The sequence below is a fragment of the Amphiura filiformis genome, chromosome 8, assembly GCF_039555335.1.
Source record: "Amphiura filiformis chromosome 8, Afil_fr2py, whole genome shotgun sequence".
Lineage (NCBI taxonomy): Eukaryota > Metazoa > Echinodermata > Ophiuroidea > Amphilepidida > Amphiuridae > Amphiura > Amphiura filiformis.
Genome location: NC_092635.1, coordinates 65,141,003 through 65,167,280, shown reverse-complemented (window position 1 = coordinate 65,167,280; position 26,278 = coordinate 65,141,003). Strand labels below are relative to the sequence as shown.

Sequence of the window (26,278 nt, the reverse complement as noted above, 5' to 3'; positions counted from 1 at the left end):
AGGCGAGACATGATCAATTCTGTTCAGGTAATGAAACCTAAATGCAATGAATAGGTATATACTTATTACTTACTGTGAGTACATCATAGAGTGCTACTTTGTTCTCTGTGTCCTTGGTTATAATATGCCTCTTATCATTAAGAATATGAAATTGTGTGATACTTGGTCCTCCTGGCAAATTTAAACAAAATTTATTTATTTATAATTTGTCACATACTCTGATCTAATCAAGGAGCGGAAAAAAATATTGTATTGTTCTTAATAAATGCCCCGGGGTGTGGACTGGACTTCTTCTAAAAATTGGGCAAAAATCGCAAAGTATAACTCACTTCCAGTTCATTTGCGGGTTCAAATTGAACATGGCAACATTCACCAAAAAAAAATAGCGTATATCAGTACACGAATACTACAAAATTACATTTCTGCTATGATTTAGCAATGAACTTGATAAAAGTTTACGTTAGAATAGGTTTTGTCAGTGCAATTTAGCTATCTTGATGGCCACCAAATGCCAGGTTTAAGCTTACTCAAATGACATTGTATGGAAATGTCTGTATTTTGGTAAGTTTTTCATTGAACAACGTATACATTAGAAAATTGGCATTACAAAAGCAATCAAGTTTGCAACCAAGTATGCTGTGGATATATAACAATTTCAACCACAGGATATTGCTTACTGGAAAAATTGTTGATGATGATAAAAATAATTCTTATTTATCTATTTACAATGTATTTATAACATTCTATCGAAGCCAGGCAAAGCCCAATAGTGCTCAGAGGCTACTAAATTAAAGGGATGCCACCTGAATATGACGGAACAGGGATATGAGCAGAGGTCCGATTGTAGAAGCAGGATGAAAACCGGAGCACCTGGAGAAAAACCTGCAAGGACGAGCATGGATCAGCAACCAAACTCACATGTGGCAAAGCGGGGAATTAAACCCATGCTGCAGTGGTGCAAAGCGAGAGAGACGACCACTACACTAACCCGTCCTCCCTAAATTTTGTATTTATTTTTTAATTGCCTCATTTGTGTTCACCTGAGATAAAATATTATCTTTCAAAGTAAGTCAGGCTGCACACGTAGCAGCCATCACAGCAAAAAATTAATTGTGAATGAAGCTATAACAAATACATACATCCTCATTACATTTTCTTTTTTGGTGTCAAGACATATCAAGGCATAACAGCTTTTATCATTACGATAAAACTGACAGGTTGGTGTCTAGATAGCTTTTGACATTTTGCTGGCCCATTTCATAATTCCTTGATTGTGAGGTAGGAGTGTATTCCATGTGCAGGCTGTAGATGGAATGAAGGACCGTTCATACTACGCCACAATTGCTGGCGAAAATACTACATTGCGACATCGCAATAAAGTTAAATACATTTTATCTTGGAAATGCGACGAGTTGCGTTAAGTTGCGGCAAAAAGTAATTGATACATCGGCACCGCTTTGCGGCGTAGTATGAATGAACCGTAACAAGGTCAGATCTTGACATTTGAATTGCAAAGTCGTGAGATCTAACAAAGCGGCGAAGACGAGGATCAGTTTAGAGCTGGTCAGGTAGTAGTTGGCACAATAGCTCTGGAGCATTACCACAGAACATTGAATGGAACATTGTAGTGGCACCAACAGCTCTATGGTGGGGCAAAGGCTGAATTTGGAGGGAGGAGGGTTCTATGATAGACTGAGCATTATTTCATATTTTTGTTATGATCTCACCTTTCACAACATATGATGGTACTGTACATACAGGTTTGAGTGGTCCATTGTCGAAGTCACCAGACATTCTGTTGCTCTCTGTTTCTTCTACGCCTTCAAGAGACTTTTTAAATCAACAAAAAGCAAAATGGACTTAGTGAGAAACAGGCAAGAAATATCACACTCATTCTTGCTTTTCTATTAATAATCTGTTCTTTTTGATCATAAAGTCATCGCTAGAGATAAACTTGGAAGGTTACTCCTGACATCAGGACAGATGCATGTTGTGATTGGTTGCTGACCTGGGCAATACTTCATATTTTGCCACGATTGATAAGATGTCGGGGCAACATTGCGAATTTAATTCTGGTAGCAACTATAGCCATAGAAGATAGAGATTCTACTGAATGAAAAATCTCCTGCTACATCATTCATTCTTAACAGGCTTATATTTAGTATATGTCCATTTCAAGTCTAACCTTTTTCACTTAAATTTACTGTAAGTATAGACATCCTGATTCCAAAAAAATACAGTACTTAATTTCTGGAATTAAAAAATATTATCCTGTTTTGTCAAGTAAAACATAGCTCAATCCTAATCGTTTAGTTGTAACTAACTGGCAATAAAAGTCAAATTTAATTAATATTTGCCCAAGTTTTGGAAGCAAGGGCCAAAAACATGCATTTTTTTGTTGGTATATCGTGTGAACATCCAGAAATGCAGTCATGATTGGCTAATTGGATCATATCATGAAATACCGTAAAACCCCGTCTACAAGCATATATAGTGTTTTTTATAAAAAGCTTAATTAATTTGAAGCAAGCGTTAATATACCAATACAATTGATCGGTCTTAAAATAATACTTGTTTGTATATGCTTGGATCCGTAATTTATTTGCTCAAACTCCATAATGGCGACTGGATTAATGTAGCTTTCATCAGAAGCACACTATATGCATGTAGACAGGGTTTTACGGTATTACGACTTCATTCACTGAACAAGCCATGCCATATTCATGACCCAGTTGTGACATGTTACTTTAGTTAGTTAGCAAGTGAAACATTTAGAAAGCTGCTGAGATTTGACATTGAGCATACAGGGCATAATTTCTTACCCATTTAAAAAAACAAATTTAAAAATAAATTTCGGTATGTGTATAGCGCCTAACCACAGATCACGGAGTGTTCAAAGCGCTGTAATTTCGCTGCCATGGTGAATCATCACAATCAGATCGCATCAACTAGGCATTGTGAAGCCAGAATAGCGCAAACCTATCCGCACTTAGATTGTAACATCCACCATTTATCTGTGCAGCTCCCCAAATTCCATTGGGTGAAGGAAGTTACAACTAATCACAGATTTTTTAAAAGCAGGAGGAAACCGGAGATCCCGGAGAAAACCTGCGAGAGCGAGCATGGAATCGGGATAAACCAAGTGCACATGAGTCCTTTGGCCGCACCGGGGCTTGAACCCGGGACCTCAGTGGTGCAAAGTGAGGGAACTACCGCTGCGCTAACTCGCCCTCCCAAAATTTAACCTAGTTGTTGCTGATCATAATGAATATTATTAAAATTTGACCTAGTTGTCGCACCCATAATGAATACTTACCCATTTATTTATATTTGATCTAGTTGTTGCTACCCATAACGAATTCTGATCTGGTGTCAGTTCTATTGTTAAAATTGCTGCATTCTCTTCGCAAATTAACAAGCTATTCTCCGGATTCCTAATTTCTGTTTGGTAGATACGACAATCTCTCCCGCCGGAATAGAAGGTTGTGAATGCATCGTTTGCTCGCATGGCCCACACGCCCTCAGTGTGCATTCGATATGTTGCTAGACAGCGTTGTTGACCTAGTGACCATAAGCGGACTGTGCCATCTGAACTCCCTGATAAGCACTGTCGGATTCAAACAGAATTATTTGAACATTAGAATTAATATTGTATACATAAACAGCTGAAATACTTCTCTACTGCTTACATACGGAGGTATTTCTAGAGTTCACATGCTGAAAAATCTGTAGGAAGCTAGCTAATTGGTAAAAATTGGGTCAACTACCACATAGGTACTTTGAATATCGATCACAAATAATAAAAAATACTACATCCAGTAACTACTCTTCCATATAAATTCAAACTTTTCAATGAGTAGCTGCACATATTAAATGATAGGCACAAATTTGGCAAAACTGAAGTGGAGGGAATATCCTGTAAATCAAATATACGCTAAATTGTTCTTTTGTGAAGTAAGTGAGGTACATTTAGATTCCCCCTGCACAAGGAACTACCTGCTTATTATCTCTAGAGACGATGACCCTGGTTGCATTGGTTATGTATTATACCACAGCAGCTGAAGGGAGCATCCCATTATGCTTTGCGAAACCATAATAGAACTGAATGTGCCATTGAAAATGTACCATACACAAAATTCCTCACTTCAACTTTCAATAACTCGCTTAAATCAGGGGAGCTTAGACTTTTGTTTGCAAAAATATGACCCCTAAAGTATTGTGAAACTATCCATAGCTCTCAATATCTAAGCGGCTCTTGTTTATATTTTGTATACATTTGCTATGGGGCATGCAGATATACTGCAGTGCATGATGGGATACTCCTTTCAGCTGCTGTGGTATTGTACAGACAGGATGATCAGGATTCTGCAGCTTTATAGGGCTACATACCAGAATGATGCTAAATGGTGTAATGAGGTGTCTTGGACTATATATAGTGATTAGCAACTTTCTTTTAAGTGTGATGAGGCCTGAAGGTTTGGCAATTGCCTTTGCCTATGCGTTTATGCATATATGCACAACAGATGTCAGCAATTCACTTTGAAAAATATGCAGAGACAGGAGTAGAATGGCATGGGCATAGTACTTTGGTTCTTGCAGTTCAAGGAACAATTGGACCTTCGTAACAGATGATGCTGGACTTTGCCAGTTGGTGCACCATCTGTTTATTAGTAATCTATGATCTTACCTGAGTACCATCTTTATTGACTAATAATGTCTTGACATTGTCGGTATGACCTTTGAGCTTCATGATCTTTGCACATGACCTTGGATCCCAAACTCTTAGTACCTTTAACATAAAAAACACAAATAAGATGATTAGTTATACTGGAATCCAAATGATCTTCGCAGTTTAGATAAAGGTTAAAATGCACTGGACCAAGACTTTTGCCCAAAATAGAGAACAGAGTAAACGTAAGTGTTATTGACCTCTTCGAAACAGCGTGATACAGTATCATGAGGTTTTAAATTTAAAATAAGCAACAGCTCAAATCGCGAACACCATAATATGGTATGTTAGTGGCATTCTGATTTTTTAACTGAATCACATCATGAAATGCCAACACCTCATTCGCTGAACGAGCTGCGTAACATCGCATGACTTCGGCGTTAATTGGTTCTTTTTTATGTGACAATCAGGACAAGCGTGTTGGCAAGTCATTGCTAGTGCGAAAGGTCCTTGCTGAGACTATATAGTAAAATGCTAACAATGCAACAAGTGACTTGTACAAAGGAGCAAGAATGTTAACCCCCTGAGCACTACCTGCTGATCTAACATTGCCTCTGATTGGTCAATTTCATATCTTCACTTTGATCACCAATAATTCACCCCAATTTTTTTCTGTGGTAAAATTATTCTAACAATGTTGCTGATTGGTCCAGTTGATAATGAAAACTTTGTTTTGGCCAATCGGCAGGTAGTTCTCATGGGGTTAACAGCATCACTTACTTTTTCTGTTGATCCTGAAACTACTACTGTTCCAGCTTGGTTCATTGCTAAACTGTATATCGAATCTTTCTGTCCATTTAGTGATGATGCTGTAAAAGTATTTAACAGAAAGAAACATAAAACTACTTGTGCAAAACTTCAATTTAAAACAGCAGTGTCGATCAAGAAAAGGAATATGTTGGGTCATTATAAAACACAGAAGAATAAAACTATTTCTTTTCACCCCATAGGTACTAATGCCTTTCTTACAGAGCCTTTGATTGGTTAATAACTTTGTGCCATGTCTAGCAATCACGCCAGCGTTGCCTGACTTTGTGTATACGCGATAGAGCGTTGCGTGTCTTTGAGTTTCTGTGAAAGACCGTAATACACGGTACGTGCGTAGCAGTTTTGCCTGTCACATTTCACGGAACAATCGGCCCTCATTATTGAGTGATGTTGAGATTGTTTGGAGTTTGCCTGTATTTTTTTAGTCCATGCATTCAACTTACTTGTGACAGTGTTATTGGTGGCAGTTAGTGTTGTCAATGTATTCACATCCCATAGGAAGATCTGTTTATCTAAACCGGCTGAGGCTACATGTTCTCTGTCCTTTGCATAGGCTAGAGCTTTTACATAGTCCTATACCTCTTTAGTCCATGCATTCAACTTACTTGTGACAGTGTTATTGGTGGCAGTTAGTGCTGTCAATGTATTCACATCCCATAGGAAGATCTGTTTATCTAATCCGGCTGATGCTACATGTTCTCTGTCCTTTGCATAGGCTAGAGCTTTTACATAGTCCTATACCTCTTTAGTCCATGCATTCAACTTACTTGTGACAGTGTTATTGGTGGCAGTTAGTGCTGTCAATGTATTCACATCCCATAGGAAGATCTGTTTATCTAATCCGGCTGATGCTACATGTTCTCTGTCCTTTGCATAGGCTAGAGCTTTTACATAGTCCTGGAAATAAAAATTGTTATAAATATGCAAAGCATTGAAGGACCTACACATAAAAAGTAATTTGTTTCTGATATTCAGTTCATTTCTCCTTTGGACACAGAGTTCAGAATTTGTTTTGATTTTGGTTGGTGTAAATTTAAAAGGTTAGGATTAAATTCTTTCAGAGCCTATTTTAAAATAACCAAAAGTACTAGAAGACTAGTGATGGGCTGTGGTGTGTTATAGTGGAGTCCACATGTTTTCAAAAGTGGAGGAGACCACAGGTATTGATTCCCCTGTCTGTTAAAAAATTTCCAGATTGGGTGCATTTCCCCCCGACTGACTGACAAAAGTGGGGGGCACGGCACGCCCCCTTTTTCGCACACCACTGGTGTGTGTGTTACATGGTTAAAGTTTTGTCCCAGGTAACGGTTTGTCCCTGATATTTGCCCGTTGTCAAAGCACTTCACAAAATGGCCTTGCTGCCCTTGTCAAAATCCCTTGCATTGGCAGCCTCATAATTATTCAGAGAGCAGTTTCCAAGATAAACTGAAGAAAAAGCTAGAGCGAATCAAACTTCTTTATATAAATAACAAAGATTGCTGTAGATCTTGTTACAAAACCAGAAGAACACAATATGTAAATTATTGCTAAATTACAAATTCATGTTTGCCTATTTTGTTTATGAATAGCGAAAAGTACTAACCTTGTGTGTGCGTAATGTTGACATACAGAAGCCTTTGTGTGCGTTCCATACCTTCACGGTGGTATCACTTGATGCAGATATTACTAATACATTTGTAAATCAAAAAAGAAGAAAAAACAATAATAAAAGAGTTTAACTTCAACGCTACACTATTTTTCTCGCTCACCTCAAGCATTTTTGCTAGGTTGACTAGCATCTTCAGCAGATGGGGATGCTGTTGATGATATCTTGTCTACAATCATGATAGTCCTTTTTTGATGAAATAATTGTCACATGATTGACAATAGGATGATACAATGTGGTGTCCCCCAGCACCAGCAGAGTACACGATCTATTTCTATTTCTAGATTGAATCTCGGTTTTTGGGTCTTTTAAGTCCTTATGTGTATTACTCTCTGTTCCCGTTCAAGCACTTTGACATTTTCCCAGTCGATCTGGTGATCTCACAACATACTCCCTGACAGTTGATTTGGAGCTACCAGATGAGCGAAAAAATCAGAAAGTTGTTTAACTATTAATCATTTATGTACCAATACATACGAATATTTACTCAAATATAAAAAAGAACATGAAATAAAGTCTGCACAAAAAGAAACTCAGCTGTTATAAATACGCCTATAGATTCAGAACTAATAATTGTTTTCACAATATTTTAACATAGAGAGAAGGATGATTTATGTACACGCATTTTGATACCCCATTTGTCAAATGTCGTTCAATATTAGCAACACAGTAGTGCTTTTACAGAAAAATACCCGAATTTAAAAGTTGCAGTTTACAGCGATCAATGGTTATAATGCCAGCACTGTAAACATGTAAAGCCCGCCATAATCTTCGCCCTTACTTCAAATCAATACAAATAACTGCAACTTTTAAATTGGGGTACATGTATTTTTGTTTCAAAACACTACTGTATTGTCAATATTGAACAAAATTGGACAAATGGGGTATCAAAATGCGCGTAAATAAATCATTCTTCTTTTTCATGTTGAAATATTGTGAAAACAATTATTAGTTCTGAATCTATAGACGATTTATAACAGCTGAGTTACTTTTTGTGCAGACTTTAGTTCATTTCCAGTTTAAAAACAAAACACTGGTGATTAATGTATTTTCATGGAATTTGGTTGAAATGATCAGCATTATGTACCAACATTAATTTTACACGGTTATCACGGATTATCATGGATCATCAGTGCTGACCTGGGGTCAAATAAGTAAAATGTGTAAAATTTTCAGAAAAATTCTTGTGAACAATAGAGGTTATCCATGTTCTATAAGCTGCATATCCTACCAACGACTGCTATACCTTGTTTAGGATTTTCAAAAGAAGTACCAGCATGTGCAACCATGACTTTTTCAAAATATCCCGCCAAAGTCATGCAGGTAATTCCGAGGTCATGCATTGAATCACGGTGGCCCAATGGTTTGGGCGCGAGCTTCATGATCGGAAGGTTGCGGGTTCGAGCCCCACCACGGCCAGTGTGTTGCGTCTTTGAGCAAGATAGCTTAATTCCCAATTGCTTCACTCCACCCAGGTGTAAAATGGGGAGCTGCTGGGGTAATCACAATCTAAGTCGCTGAGAGTACCTGCGCATCAGTTGCGGACTTGGTGAAGCGGAAATGATTCTGATATATCCTAATGGCAGCGGAATAATTGTTGAAGTGTGCTGATAATTAGGCCATGCCTAGCTGAAGCGCACGTTAAATCAAACAACATTTATTTATTTGAATTGGTTTGAATGAGGAATACTACGGGAACCAGCGCCTTTTGTTAGAAGTCACACATGAGTAAAGTGGATACATAAATTTTTTATAAAACTTGCATCGTCCAAGGTAATCCGCTTTTGTGATTACCATGGGAGGATATACAAATGTATAGTCCACAAGAATTTCCTGACAATTTGACAAACCTTTCTGACTTGACCTCAGTTTGGAACTAGTCTAGTACTCACATGTTCTCCCTCCACAGCAAAGTACTACATCATTTACCCAGTCTGTGTGGTGTTCCATGGACTGCACATATGGTTCCTATAGGAATGCATGGCGACATCAATAATTACTAATTAGCAAACATGTTTGTTCATATTCTTAAAAACTGTTTACAGCATATTAAATATAATGTGTTTGCTGTGGATATATTTTTTTAATTCCCATGGCCTAAATTAATGTAAAAAATTGTGATCCTTTTATGATAAATCTTTCAAGTCACATAACATAATATTCATTATGAACTTACCCGCTGTTGATTTAGGTTCCATATCCTAATGATGGAGTCTCTCCCAGCTGAGTAAAGCCTATTGAATCCTGGATCATATTGCAATGCATTGACCCCTGACCTGTGTTGGCATTCGACCTCATCTCTTATGACAAAAGAAACCTGTAAAAGAAAGTGTAACATCCAATTTAATAGAGATAAATAAACAAAGCGGTTCTTGAACCACAAGTTTCGCCTGTTGTCGCGATTAGAGCTTAAGGCCAGAGTAAGGGGAGACACATTCGTCCACACACGAATTTGAGATTTCTTGATATTTATCAACACTAAGATGTATTCTTTCACTTGATGAAACTGATAAAAATACAACTTCCTAATATTTACTTGTATTGTTGCTTGATTTATTTCACTCTTTTCAACTCTAAAAAGTCACATGGCTCAAGACAGCTTAGTAAATTGGCGGGAAATAATAAGTCGGCAATGCGCGAATGCGAAATATTGTGATTACGCGCGCGATTCGCGTTGTGTGATGCGGCGCAACTCTGCGCGTATGTCCAACGCAGTCAAGGCGCATTCGGTATGTTGTTAACGCCAGCTAATGTGATGTAAACAAAACAACAATTTGCAGTGAAAAAGCCACTTAGATTTTTTAATTATTTTGGATTTAGGCGCACTAAAAGCAGACATTATAGATTCATTGGTGCAAAAAGATGCATATTTAGACCATGCACCAGATACAGCTTTTACAAGCGTGAAAGTCTTGCCGTTTTAAAATATAAGGACGTTTTGTGCATAATTTTGACATTTTTTTACTAAAACATCGATTTTTCAGAGTTCATTTTTAACAATATTGTACGATTTTTGTGACAAGATAACTCGAAAAATATGCAAGCAAAACGTAAACCTTTTGCACTATTGTTTAGAGCACATCAAAGTCTAGGGAAGGTTTTCTCATTTTTTCAAAATATTTGTTTTGAACAAAAATATACACCATTATGTGCAATTTTTAGCTTAATAGAGTGACAAAATTGCTTTTTTCACATGTTTTCTGCAATATTTCGAAAAATAAGACGAATTTCAAAAAAATAAAAAAACCTTCCCTTAAATTCATGTCTCTTCTCCATGAAAAACTAACTTATTTTTTTTTTACTCCGAACGGATTTTTTTTAAAGTTGTCACAAAAAATTGGGGTAAAAAGTGCATTTTTGAGATTTTTGAACAAATCTGGCGTCACCATGGGATTCCTTGACTCATTTCCTTTCCAAAAATGTATAGTTTTATATACTTTGGACATACAATTCAAAAATAATGATGCTCGAAAAGGCCCGTCTTCTCTCCCATTACTCTGCCCTTAACCGATGCAGGGTTTCCACTGCCGATCCGATGCCCAATGTTTTTTGTTTGTATCGGCCGATCCGATCTGATGTTATGCTGCACAGTGCACATATTAAAGATCAATGAACTCTAGTGAAAGTACTCCTTTTTCCGACATGATGACATTCAAAACCTGTCATAATCGAGTGTTTGTATTCATGTACATTGTGAACTGGCAAGATTTTGCCTTCCTCTCATAATTACAATGTACATGAAATGTCGGGTTATTTTTATACGGAAGTTTCAAAAAGATTATTAATCTTGCAAAAATAGGGATGGCGGTTCCAGATAGGTCGTCCAAAATATGGGTAGTGACTAGTGAACACTAGTCTGTCATGTATAGATTACGTACTCATAGGCCTATTTGTATTGTTCTCAGAAAAAATACAGCACGATAATGTAATGCTATAGAAATGTAAACCTGTATTTTAGCTAGGGTATCTTGAGCTAGTCTAGGCTTAATTAGCCCAAAACTTCATGGCCCTAGTGGTTCCTTCGTAACCATAGAGGCCATGAACGCCGTGCTATTTGCAAAACTGGGACACCCGGCCGGAGCCGAACTATGAACTATGAACTTTCCTGCATCTCTTTTCTTCATTTCTGCATTTCACAGCAATTTCTATATCGTCAGCAAATCAATCGATACAGTCACAAATTTGGTCATTTTACACGTTCAAATGTACTCAAAATTTACACACACAAACCAAACATGTATTATTGTTTATAAACTTTAAAGTCTTTATATCTTCAGTCCGTGAGGAACATTGGGAAGTGATATTTTGGTAATAAAATTGGATGCTGTGTACCCTGGACCTGATAGGCCTAGGGATCTCAGACCTGTGTCATGTGTGTGTACGGAGGGAAGTTCCTAGTGACGGAGGTGTGAGTACATATGTACCTCGGGCTAGTCTAGGCTAGTCATAACTTAATTCTTGAACTTACGGTAATTCTTAACATGAATAAGACAAAAAAAAATTGTTTGCTTGCCCTCGAATGGATTTTAAAAATTGGGTGGGTGGGTCGGTCGGGAAAAGTTTTTTTTTCTTTCCCTGTTTAGATGGTCTTTTTTTTCCAGGTACGGTACCAAACGTTGAATTTCCGTAGCTGTAACATCACGCCATGGTCCAGCATCTGTGCTCGCCACTTGCACCTTAAAAAATTATAGCTCTTCTACATGTAGGCCTACGTTTAATGAAGTGTATAATTCTCCTAGTGTTTTCTGCTTTTCAAAACTACCTATCATATTAATCAGCGTTTTCGGTCCTTGCTTCACATGTACAGTACTACTTAATAAAAGTAGCCTCGACAAACATGTTGAAAAAAATAGTGCAATGTTACTTCCTTGTCAATACGAACAAATATCATGAATTTAAATATTTATAAACAAGAAATGAATATCTGGTACAACTGTTTTCAAATTTTATCTACTTTTACCATATTTTAAAATCTGCTATATTGTATCCATTCTTGCACGATATGCACGGTTATATTTTGCCTCACCCTTCAAAAAATTTTTATGTAATCGCGTTCAGGATATACAGGGTGCGCCAAAAAAAGTTGATATTTTTTAATTACAATTTATTTAATCATTCATAATATTTTCCTAACACTACATTGTACTTCCTACCATTTTCATAATGCAAAAATTAGTTTCCTTGTGCAATTTCCTTTCAGAAAATACATACATTTATCATGATACAGTGAATATTAAAGGAGATATGGACCTTTGCAGTTTTTGCACGTGATTGCATTGACTTATGTGCATTTAGAGGCAACCTGTGGTACAAAATGTAATGAGAAACTAATATGGAATATCAAATTGATCAATTTTGAAGTCAATCTTGTTTCTTTGAGTAATTGGCTCGAAAATGAGACATTGAAAAGCTCAATATGACAAGGGTTATGAAGATACAATAATTTATTCAAACCAACACTATATGGAAATCTTACATTTTCCTATGCTAATAGTGCTCCTGATCCACGTGCTCCTCCACCCCATCAATTTTCAATTCCAGCTGATGCCATTTATTTAGTTTGACTCACTTTTCAGTACTAGTTTACACAGTGTTCGCCTTGTTCTTTAGCTTTAAAATGAGACCCAAAGTAGCTCAATAGGACAAGGGGTTGGTTCAATATGACATTTTTCATTCGCCTATATTCGAAAAATTGTAACACCTCCCCCTTTTTTGGGGTACCAACTTGTGACATGAGACCTTTTGGGAAAATTGCAACAAAAAAACTTTTTCAAAAAAAAAAGTTCTACGGTCGGGACTGCCAAGACGGTCGACGGCCGAAACCCGAAAAATTGTGGAAAATTAAATCGAAAATCTTGAACACGATCGCTATTTTGAGCAGCTATCAATCATAGTTTGTTGTCAATTAATATTCACTAGGCGGTTACCCGTATCTCGCGGTTTTCGGCTATCATAATTATTGGCTTTCGCAGATCTCAGAATCAGGGTGTGTCCATTGGCTAGGTCTGACAAAAAGGTCACCGTGAAAACTTTTGTTTGTTAGTCCAACGTCCACTCACCCACCAAGTTTGAGCTCCGTAGAGGCAATTTGAAATTTCTACCTTTTTTGACCTATGACCTCTTAACCGTAGGTCTGACGAAAAGGTCACCGTGGAAACTTTTGTTTGTTAGTCCAAGATCCACCCACCCACCAAGTTTGAGCTCCATAGGGGCAATTTGAAATGTCTACCTTTTTTGACCTATGACCTCTTAACCGTAGGTCTGACGAAAAGGTCACCGTGGAAACTTTTGTTTGTTAGTCCAAGGTCAACACACCCACCAAGTTTGAGCTCCATAGAGACAATTTGAAATTTCTACCTTTTTTGACCTATGACCTCTTAACCGTAGGTTCGACAAAAAGGTCACCGTGAAAACTTTTGTTTGTTAGTCCAAGATCCACCCACCCACCAAGTTTGAGCTCCATAGGGGCAATTTGAAATTTCTACCTTTTTTGACCTATGACCTCTTAACAGTAGGTCTGACGAAAAGGTCACCGTGGAAACTTTTGTTTGTTAGTCCAAGGTCAACACACCCACCAAGTTTGAGCTCCATAGGGGCAATTTGAAATTAGACTTCAATTGGACTTGACCCCGACCTTGACCTTTGACCTTAAAAAATATAAACTCGTTCTTCCTCATACCAAGCTGCACCCACCCACCAAGTTTGAGGAACGCGACCCCAGTCTCCGAGAAAAGAGGCGGACAGACAAACAGATACACAAACACACAAACAGATTCTGGTGAATTATAGTAGGATTACCCCTACGTAAGCTTACATATTCAGCCAGAGTCTTAGCCAGAAATCAGAAACTACCCGTCCAAGCAGATACCAAAATTTGACCCTCAAATATAAAACAACTTGTGTATACCCATGGAAGGGTTACTGGAGTCAAATATGTCCTGATTTGGCCTTTACATGTCACTCTGAATTAGTCTCAAGTTCATAACCTTAAAATCATCTGTTTTAGAGCTATCACATCTGTAAAATCCATTAAATCCACCCATCTAAAAATAGATTAGCCCGTCTTAAAGACTGGTGGACGCATGGCTGGCTAAGACCTTGTATTCAGCCAATCACATCGGCTTTTATACATTATAATTTATAATCTGGTTGCTAGAAATCTGACTTCATTTTCCCGATTGGTCAGAGAAATATACTATAGGCCGGTATCGCTTACCTCTATATGTTGCAAGGTGATGGAACATGTCATCCATTCGAGTGTCATGAACCATCTAGACAAATATGATATATTGAATGACCACCAACATGGCTTTCGCCGAAATCGATCATGCGAATCTCAACTGATTTTGACCATTAATGACTTCGCCAAATCCCTCGACAAGGGGCGACAGACAGACGCTATCATAATGGATATCAGCAAGGCATTCGATGTGGTAGCACATCAAAGGCTTTTGCTGAAACTTGCCCATTATGGTATACAGGGACCGACTCACACATGGATTACCAACTTCCTGATGCATAGAAAGCAAAAGGTTGTTCTTGGAGGTGATGCTTCGGACTGGGTGCGTGTCCAATCAGGCGTTCCGCAGGGCACAGTGCTCGGTCCGTTGCTCTTTTTATTATATATCAATGACCTACCAGACCAGATCACCTCCACCGTCCGACTTTTTGCTGACGACTGTGTAATTTACAGACCCGTCAGCAGCGACGCAGACGCAGACCTACTTCAACGTGACCTTGACCGACTTTGTAGCTGGGAGCAGACATGGTGTATGGCGTTTAACACTGACAAGTGTTTTGTTTTAAAGATCACAAACTCCAAACACCCCAAACAACACAAATACTCATGAAACGGTACATTCCTTGAAGAAACAAACTCACATACATACCTTGGTGTTGATATTGCTAGCAATTTGAAATGGAATTGTCACATCAATCGCACAGCTGCAAAAGCTAACAGATCGCTGGGTTTTATCAAATGTAACTTACGGGATGTACTGAGGAAATCAAGAACATTGCCTACAAATCACTCGTTAGACCTTCGCTGGAATACTGCGCAGCAATATGGGACCCTTACACCGTGGACCAAATCTACCATCTTGAAGCTGTGCAGCGCAGAGCCGCCCGCTTTGTCAAAAACAACTATGACAAGCGCAGCAGTGTCACCGACATGCTACAAGACCTGGACTGGCGCTACTTGCTACCAGACGGAAGATATCTCGTCTAAGCCTATTCCAGAAAGCACCACGAAGGTCACCTAGCCGTCCCAGTTCGAACCCTACTGCACCCGAACGCGCTTTACTCGCAAATCACACAGCAAGTCATTTATTCAACCACAACCATCCAAGGACTGCTACAAATATTCCTTCATACCACGATCCGTTACGGAGTGGAACTCACTACCAGAAGACACAATAACCATATCTGACCCAATCGCATTCAAAGCTCAACTACAGCAGCTGTTCAAGTAAATAAGCAACAAAAAGCACACACACCGCAACCGGTTCACTTTTCCCCACTTGGGGTGTTGAACTGTAAAGAACCAGAACCAGAAATACCTTCAACGTACTATCGACCAATCAGAAACGCTGTTAGTAACTAAAAAGCTTCCTGTGTCGTGAACAAAATCCGAGCGCTGGGCAAATCAATATTGATCTCTCGATTAGCAAACATTGACTTCCCATTGCAAACCCCTAACTGAGCTAACTCCTACCATGGCGATTCCCACTCTGGTAGGCCTATCGTCTTATCTTGTACATGTGAGCCCATCTCTAGATATGTTTTGCACGAAATAGTTTTTATCTCGGCGAATTTGATCAATATTATTACCAAAGTTACAGCTGTTTCATCGCTGTTTCGAGTCAGTTTTGCAGCTCAGAACTAGGGATCGCAAAATTTAAGTAAATTAAACTGTTGATTTTGATTGCTTTGTATTATTTAAGCAGGTTTTTGAGCAAGCAGGTTAGTTTTAGTGTAAAGTTGAGAGTCGAATTTTACTTTGGTGTCGAATTCAGCTGACAGCAATGCATCTATTCGCTTTTGAAAAATTGCCTTGGTGCCCCTCTCAAATTTTCAACAGTTGCCTTGATGCCCTTTTGAAATTGCCGTGCTGCCTTGCCTTTTCAGTGAAAATCCAAGGCAATTATCAACTTGCCCTAAAAAAGTTGCTGTGCCCCTTCAGATCCTTAATTCGAGGGCTGGTGCTCAGAGATTTTATGATATGCTCCATAAATCACAGGTGTGAAACTGACTTTATGCCACTCGCTCGCTTTCGCAGAAAAGCGAAGCCTCCGGCTACCTCGTGGCACTGGGCATGACATTCATCATGGACTTGTACAAAAATTTCCAACGGGCGCCTTATTAATTTATAACCCGTTTTGTGATTGGTTGCAAACACCATTCATCGCAATCGTAAGCCAATCAATGAACGCGACGGCCTTTTACGGTATGAATTAATGTGACCCGCCAGTAAAGTACGTCTAACCTGATTGGTTTACAAAACTACTTTGATAATTGCTAAGCCAGTCAGCGTGCTCGATGCTTAACAACCTGGTCGTAGAGGTTTTCTTTTTTTTTTAGAGGCGAATTCACGTGGTGATCCAGCGATCGAGTATAAATTCAGCATGACTTCTGCTTTCGCAGGTGCAATAACAATACGTGGCATGGACACAATCAGTGACATTTACACAATGAAATAATGAATTATTAATGACATGCATGGGCTGGATTTTACGATCGAGGTAATGTTTTCGGCCTGTCCCTGCGTGAATATCGTTAGTTTTCAGCATCAAAGATACTTGCGATTACCAGTTTTGTGCGGACACTTTGATAACAGGTAACTTTTATAGGTCATAGGGTAGAAACGATAGTTGTACAATTGTATGAAAATATACATTTTGTTATAGGCCTAAAAAGTTTACAAAAATATATTATTGGTCCACACGTTGTGCATGTATTCAGTTGTTCGACGTATAGCCTACATCATTGTGTACAGTAGGTATCCCAGGCAAACCTTAGTCAGCGAAATTCGCCGAGACCGGGGCCCAAACACAATGCATATTTACATAGAAATTTGAATTTTTTTCGAGAATAGGTCGGTGAAGGAAACCTACATAAATATGATACTTCACTTGACCCAAATATATGATTTTTATGGTGATAATCAAGTCGCATACATGGAATTTTAGAGGATTTTGATAGCAGTCCATTAAAAAAAGCTGCTATCGCCATGAGACTAAGATCTAGAAACACCCCTAAATGCCGTTTTGGGGAATTTTGCTAGCAGAATCTTTTTGATGAAAGTCAATCTTTGACAAGATGTAACTTTGTTACGGAAAGTGCTATGACAAAAATGTTTTCAGTTTTGGCTTTCTTTACTCAAGGGCTTTAATTTGATATGTAAAACAAGGCGGTTCTCGAACCACGAGTCTCGTCTGGTTTTGTGACCGCCTGCTTTTGCGATAACTGTTGGTAGAGAGGTAAATGAATTTGGCGGTTATCGGCTGGGCACGATTATCTGGCTGATGGTAACTGTACTGTACCCAAGTTTCATGCCCATGCAACAGTTTTTACTAATATGACCTCATATGACCCCAGGTGGCCCTGAAATGACCTTCTAAAATTTTGGCTCTAAATGTTGACTGTACCCCTCGTGCTAAGTTTCATGCCCATACGAGTTTTTACTAATTTATCCTCAGATGACCACTGGTGGCCTCGAAATGACCTTCCAAAAATTTGGCTATAAATGTTGACTGTACCCATCAAGTTTCATGCCCATACGACAGTTTTTACTAATTTGACCTCAGTTGACCCCTGGTGACTCCGAAATTACCTTCCAAATATTTGGTTTTAAATATTGACTGTACCCACCAAGTTTCATGCCCATACGACAGTTTTACTAATTTGACCTCAGATGACCCCTGGTGACCCCAAAATGACCTTCCAAAATTTGGCTTTAAATGTTGACTGTACCCACCAAGTTTCATGCCCATACGACAGTTTTCACTAATTTGACCTCAGATGACCCCTGGTGACCCCAAAATGACCTTCTATAAATGTTGACTGTACCCATCAAGTTTCATGCCCATACGACAGTTTTTACTAATTTGACCTCAGTTGACCCCTGGTGACTCCAAAATTACCTTCCAAATATTTGGTTTTAAATATTGACTGTACCCACCAAGTTTCATGCCCATACGACAGTTTTTACTAATTTGACCTCAGATGACCCCTGGTGTCCCCAAAATGAATTTCCGAAAAATGTGACTTTAAATGTTGACTGTGTACCCACTAAGTTTAATGCCCATCCGACAGTTTTTACTAATTTGACCTCAGATGACCCTGGTGACCCCAAAATGACCTTCCAAAAATTTGGCTTTAAATGTTGACTGTACCCACCAAGTTTCATGCCCATACGACAGTTTTAATAATTTGACCTCAGATGACCCTGGTGACCCCAAAATGACCTTCCAAAAATTTGGCAAAACCAAACAACTATTTCATCAAAGTAATAAATCAAAACAGAAAGATGCTTCCTTTACGAGTTATCACTCATTGAAAGTGCTACTTTGCTATAGTTTACATGGAAAGCGACTATCTTAAAGTCGTCATATTTCGTTAATTACATGACCGATCAAGCTGTTATTTGGATATGTGATGCACAGTTGAAAATTAATTATTAAAAGATTTGGTGACCTCAGTTGACCTTTGACCTTGTATGTGACCTTTGACCTCACGAAATTGGATAAAGTATGTTGCGCTGCAAAATCAAATTTGGCAATACCAAAGAACTATTTCATGAAATAAATCAAAACAGAAAGATGCTTCCTTTACGAGTTATCACTCATTGAAAGTGCTACTTTGCTATACTTTACATGGAAAGCGACTATCTTAAAGTCGTCATATTTCCTTAATTACATGATCGATCAAGCTGTTAGTTGGATATGTGATGCACAGTTGAAAATTAGTTATTAAAAGATTTGGTGACCTCAGTTGACCTTTGACCTTGTATGTGACCTTTGACCTCACGAAATTGGATAAAGTATGTTCAGGTCGAGTACCACTGGCCACGCAACTCCCCACCAAGTAACGTCACTGTACCCCATACAGATCTCCAGATAATCTGTTCATAAGGTATTTTGCTTATTACGCATATATTATGCAAATTAGGTACTTAATTACCATATTTTACGCTCAAAATCTAATCAGGTCAAGAACCTCTGGCCCCACTACTCCTCACCAAGTTACGTCACTGTACCCCATACGGATCTCCAGATAAGCTGTTCACAAGGGTTTTTTGCTTGATACGCATCAAATACGCATAAATTATGCAACTGAGGTACTTAATTACCATATTTTGCGCTGAAAATCAAATCGGGTTGAGATCCTCTGGTCATACTACCCCCTACCACGTTATGTTGACCGTACCCACCAAGTTTCGTGCCCATACGACAGTTTTTAGTCATTTGACCTCAGATGACCCCTGGATGACCTCGGGTGACCTTGACGCACTAACCAATACAAACTTCTTCTGTCTGGGGTGAAGATGCACCCACCCACCAAGTTTGAAGAACGTATGACCCCTAGTCTCCGAGAAAATAGGTTTTGCATTTTATGCATAAATTATGCAAATTAGGTACTTAATTACCATATTTTGCGCTGAAAATCAAATCGGGTTGAGATCCTCTGGTCATACTACCCCCTACCACGTTTCATCATCATAGGGCTTATGGATCTTACGGATCCCCAGATACAGCTCCATAAGGCGGATTTCTTCAGATTTCCAACCATATTTGTAGAATCGTTCCGCATAAATTATGCAAATTAACAACTAAATGCCATACTTTTCGAAAAACTAATCAGGTGATCAGCAGGTGTGTATCATTCCTGTCACCAGGTTTTGTTACCATGCGCCCGACGGATCTTGAGATAGTCTGTCCACAAACTCCGCTATCAATTTGCGCTGATTTTTGCATAAATTATGCAAACTAGCTATGTTAATTTGCATATTTTTCACCGAAAGCATACGGTTACGGAGCAAACTTGGATACCCTTCCTCCCACCAAGTAGCGTCGCTGTAAGTCTTACGGTTCCCCAGATACAGCTCCGGACGGACACACATACATCCACACACACACCCCCACACACATCCACACGGACAGACGGACGGACAGACAGAAATAGTGATTACTAAGTCCCATCCTGAACAAAGTTCAGGCGAGACAATGATGCAGTTTGATGGCAAATTTGAATTCACCTAGCATACCTACATGCAGTACATGTCGACATGCATGATGTACAAAAATGTAAACATGCAGTGAATGCACTCGTTAAAATGTTACATGACATTTGTCATGTTTGTCATGAATGTATGACAATCACAGAGGAGCAAGATAAAACAGAGCGCGTACCACCAGTCAAAGTCCCTGTGTATTGTATGGTACCAGTTCTCGCATATTCATGAGGGCCGATTGTTCAATCGTGCTGTGTCAAACAATCACGCCAGCGCTATGCGTGCCTTCGGCGTATCGCGATAGAGCGCTTGCGTGCTTTCGCGATGACACGTGATGATAGACCATGAAAATACGCGGTAATTGCGTAGCAGTCTCACCTGTCGCATTTCAAGGAACAATCGGCCCTCATTATCGGATGAGGCGGAGACTTTGACTGGTGGTACGCGCTCTGTTTTATCTTACTCCTCTGTGATGACAACCAAGTTTTCCCTGTCAAATTTGTAATGCTGCATGTTTATGGGGCGAGCGCGCAATTTGCTGTGACCAATGTGACTGTTGGATACATGTGGATTGTATGGGTCTGAATACAACAGTTTACGAAGTTCTTGAACAAAATAGTAAAATGTCCTGGATCTGTTGTCAATGTGGCATGCCAAACTTTGCCACGAGCCTTTTTTCATCAGGCTCAATTAACACCCAGAATAGCTTTAGTAGTTTGGCCTCAGTGGATTCTGAAGATAACCTGCTATCATCCCCACTTGCAACATCATCCCCTCAATATAGGGGAAACAAGTACAATAGAACTAATCATAAACCCATACTTCAGGTAAGACAGAACACACACAGGAGAAAGAACAAGAGAAAGTTCCAAAACGTACTAAAAATAGTACACACATCACCCACCCATTTAAGGTCATGGTCATCAATTTTCAGGGCTTGAGAGGTAAGACAGCCGAGCTAAACGCAAGCCTGGAAATTGATGACCCTGACCTCTATCATAAATACAGAGACATGGACAGATAGCTCGGTTAATGGCAGCGAGATTGTTCCCAACTCATACTCGGTTTTCAGGAAAGATAGGGCGGCGCCAAGCGCCAATGGTGTTTTTCACGGTGGGGTCCTAATAGCCATTAAAGGGAGATTATCTGCATGCGCGAGACATGACCTGGATACCCAAAGTGAAATAGTATGGATTCAAGTGGAAATTGCTGGATCAAAACCAATATTAATTGGTTGTTTTTTATAGGCCCCAAAGACTGACCGAGACTATCTCGGCAAGCTTAGGGAATCTTTGGACAAAATCAAAAACCCCTCCTCATACCACATTTGGCTTGGTGGTGATTATAACTTAGGGGATATAGTTTGGGAAAGTCAAGCTGTGAAACCCGGTAGTCCAAAACCTACCCTTTGTAGAGACTTGATTGAAATTGCTAATGACTACGGTCTGGTCCAGTGTGTTGAAGAACCCACACGGGGGAAGAACATTTTAGACCTGTTCTTTACTACAAACCCCACTCTTGTGACAAAAAAAGTCACACTACCAGGTATAAGTGACCATGACGGTATACCCAAAATTGAAATTAATGCAAAACCAACATCAACCAAACAAAAACCAAGGAAAGTGTATCTCTATGCCAAAACAAATCTAGAGGGTCTAAAAGCGGGCACAAAGGCAATTAGCGATCGTTCGGCAAAAGATTTGTCTTGTGAGTCCGCCTGGACCTTTGGGATGAGTTTAAGCAAGAATTACATGAAGTGGTGGAGGCTAACATACCCTCCAAAATGGTGAGGAAACGCAACAGTACACGTGGTTAAACCACAATATAAAACGTCTGCACAGACGCAAACAGAGGGCTTTCAATAGAGCCAAAAAACTTAACACAGAAACAGCATGGGACTCATACAAGGAGTTAAGGAAAAAAGTGAAAAAAGAAACAAGAAAGGCACACAGAAATTCCATTAAAGACAAATGTCTTGAATCGCCCAAGCAATTTTGGAGTTTCATAAAGACACTGAAGAAGGACTCCACTGGTATCCCGGCGCTTAAAGACAAGGGAGAATTGATAACAGACAGTGCCATGAAGGCAGAATTGCTTAACTTGCAGTACCAGTCTCAATTTACCCAGGAAAGGTTAACTGACCTTCCATATGAGCCACGTAGCACAATACCATCAATGCCAGACATTATTGTCCATGAAGATGGAGTGATTAAACTTCTCCAACAACTTAGCCCTTTCAAGGCAGCAGGTCCAGACAACATCTCACCCTATGTCTTGAAAATGACAGCTGATGAAATTGCCCCAGCTCTGACAGTAATCTTTCAGAAATCGCTGGACACAGGACTCATACCAGGTGATTGGCTGTGTGCAAACATTACCCCAATATACAAAAAAGGTGACAGAACATCACCTTCAAACTATAGATCTGTCAACCTGACATCTGTATGCAGCAAAATACTTGAGCATATAATACACTCAAATATAATGTCCCACCTTGACTCATACATACAATATTTTATGTCATCAACAACATGGCTTCCATGCAGGAACTCACTCCCTCATGAAACCCAACTAATTTCCACAATACAGGACATAGCTCATGACTTGGACAATAAACTTCAAACAGATGTCGTTATCATGGACTTTACCAAAGCCTTCGATAAAGTTCCGCACCAAAGACTCCTGATCAAGCTGCAGCGATATGGTATTAGAAACAGAACACATAACTGGATCAACTCATTTCTTACAAACAGGAAACAACGGGTCGTTGTAGATGGCGAATGCTCATCGTGGGTGGATGTAGACTCCAGTGTCCCCAAGGCACTGTAACAGGGCCATTGGACTTTCTCATGTTCATAAACGACTTACCAGAAGGCCTCGAGTGTAGCGTACGTCTCTTTGCAGATGATTGTATTCTGTATACCAATGTTACCAACGAGGAAGACGCAAACAGACTGCAAAGAGACCTAGATAAACTCACACAGTGGCAAAATAAGTGGCAGATGATGTTCAATGCGGAAAAGTGTTACGTGCTAAAAATAACCCATGCCAGATCACCATCTGAATACACATACAAATTAAACAACACAACTCTGACAGAAACCAAAAGCCACACCTATCTGGGTGTGAATATTACAAGTGATTTAACATGGAACTCACACATGGGGAACATAACAGCGAAAGCCAACAAATCGCTGGGATTCCTGAGAAGGAATCTGTATGCATGTACCAAAGAGATCAAAAACATGGCATACAAAACATTGGTCCGCCCAATCTTGGAATACAGTTCCTCGGTTTGGGACCCACACACGCAAACCTTAGTGAAGCAAATTGAAGCTGTCCAAAACAGGGCAGCCAGGTTTGTTTCCGGGAAATACAGTAGACACATGAGTGTAACAGAGCTGAAAAAGGACTTAAACTGGGAGGAACTTGAAACTAGAAGGAAGGTGGCCCGCCTAATAACATTCCATCAAGCACTAGCGGGTCAACTCGCCATTCCGGCACGAAAAATTCTGCGCCCAGTCCAACGGTCTACAAGACAGACAGCACCACAAGCAAACAACTTTACTCCTATTGCAGCCAACAAGAACTGTTATAAGCAGTCATTTATTCCACGTACATTGGTACAGTGGTATATCTGGTTCCATACAGCAATACGCAGTATTGCTGTCTGGTAAGCAGGTAATGCAATTGAGACGTCGTGAATTGAGGCGTCGGAGCCGGTCAAACACAGAGGACTAGCCTACACCCGTATCCTACTATCACTCAAACAAGCAAATCTCTTCACGAATTCACTCACCTTGCGATCCTACATCATCAGTTGAAACAAACATCTAAGTTTCCAAAACAACTTTGTCATTCCTCAAAACTACAAGTAACTTCATTAATAAAAATTGAAATCATACTATTACCTGTTATTGAAAATTTTGTTTGATTTATGTGAACCAAAAGAACGCACGAGTCGAGTTCAGTTTACCAAAATGGTAGCTCCTGCCTCCTGGTCACCTCAGATATGACGTCAGTATCAAGCTGCTTATTAAACTGTGGATCGGATTGGTTGAAATCAACGCCACGTTTTTGACCTTACAGGGGTCAGAGATATGCATATTCATGTCAGCGATGCGGATATAGTATCATCACCGGAACTGAGAATTGCGACATTTTCGATGTTTGTACCGGGAATTTCAGACACGGAGACTCCGCGTAGATTTGAAAAATTAGTCCAAAGCAGGCCTTATATTAAGTATGCCTGGACCAGGAGCTAAAATGAGCTTCTGGTCCCAAAGATGGCTCCTGGTCCTATAGTTTGTAGTGTAAAATATTGGACACACCAGGAGCCAAAACTTGGCAACCATGGGGTAAAAAAAGCCTGGGTGCCTGGTTAATATAAGCCTTGGTCCAAAGGTAACCAAAGGGTTGGGGATCGCATTTTTAACTATCACTAAATGTTTCGGAATTGAGGTCGGCTAAAAAGTAGACAGTTTCGGGGACTGTAATTGGTGTAGATGTCACATTTTGAACAGTGAGCGATAAGTGGCCAATTTCATGCTCAGCACAACTGACTATCTTTACTCAGGGTAGTACATGGAACAGCCTACCTAGTCACATTACAACCATCGAAAAGAAAGAAGAATTCAAAACAGCAGTCAGAAACTATTACAACTTTTACTAATCTCCTCAATGCGCACACCCGAACCCCTGCTCGTCTGACCCTCAACAGAGGGTGTTGGGCAGTATACGCAAGAAGAAGAAGACAATAAACATTACAATGATGAAAAAGGCTGTCGAATTTTGCACTTCCAGAATCGGGTATCTGTCATCGCCAAAATCTACACACTTGAAGAGCGTCAACTCTCCTTACACCGCTATAACGAATAACATATATTTTGGTTAACCTCTGATTATCTTTAACAAACAAAATAATAAGAAATAAACCAAGATATTACCTGAACTTTCCTACGGGAATTGCTCTGTTGCCGATGGTGAACGGCCATTTTGAACAAGTTCCTTTTTCCAAGCAGCACCAAGGATTTAATAAAAATCAGAATTTGACAATTGTTCATTTACAGCATGTGTCCAATTCTTATTTAAATAGCGTGTAATATACGTTGTTATGGGCTGTACAGTAATTATGAGCCTTGGTGGTGGGAGGGCCATTTTTGACGAGCGAAGGGGGGATTTTTGGCAAGCCGAAGGAGGAGGGCAAGCGATTTTTGGCCGGGATTTTTGGCACATATACCGTATTCATGAAGTGCCTTTAATTTAAATAAAACGCTGTAAACAGGCTTAGGAAAATAGTAGGCCTATATACGGAAGGCTTAAACACGCAAATTTCCCAGCAAACACAAAACGTTTTCGACATGCATCATTTGCAAAAGGTTATAAAAGCTAGGTTGTCAGAAAACGTTTAAATGTCGGGTTATATAAAGGGTACATGTATAAAATATTTTCATAACATTAAATAACATTTTTTGGTAATTTACTGCACAGCAAACACAAATGTTTTACAGAAAACATTTAAATGTCGGGTTATATAAAGGGTATAAAAACGTTTTAATAACATTCCAAAAACCTTTTTGAAAGCTTGGTACAAATCATTCTAAACAGAATGTTATTTTGGGGTTGAAAAAATATTTAGCAAAAAATGTTTGCCCAAATTTTACAATAACGTTTTAAAAATGTTTTCACGACCTTTATATAACCCGACATTTAAATGTTATAAAAACGTTTTGTAAAAAACATTTTAAGAACATTTCTGTGTTTGCTGGATGCAAATATTTTAACTTAATGTTATTTAAGTGTTGACAAAATATTTGGCCAAAAATGTTTGCAAAAATTATTTGATATCAGAAGGACATTCTTCGTATTCAGAATGCAATTCGATGTCTGATGTGCTCTAATGGCA

General features: G+C 39.2%; 1 protein-coding gene across 1 annotated transcript in view; it reads right to left on the bottom strand.

Annotated features, from left to right (window-relative positions):
* LOC140159361 (WD repeat-containing protein 48-like) overlaps positions 1-25,375 on the bottom strand; it is a 39,272-nt gene extending 13,897 nt beyond the window's left edge. The window contains 10 exon segments of the mRNA XM_072182808.1: positions 74-171; positions 1,728-1,830; positions 3,317-3,607; positions 4,688-4,789; positions 5,450-5,538; positions 6,265-6,394; positions 7,080-7,162; positions 9,035-9,110; positions 9,319-9,459; positions 25,320-25,375. Of these exon segments, the coding sequence (XP_072038909.1) occupies positions 74-171; positions 1,728-1,830; positions 3,317-3,607; positions 4,688-4,789; positions 5,450-5,538; positions 6,265-6,394; positions 7,080-7,162; positions 9,035-9,110; positions 9,319-9,459; positions 25,320-25,367 (1,161 nt within the window). The 5' untranslated portion in view covers positions 25,368-25,375.
* Positions 25,376-26,278: the final 903 nt, after the last annotated feature.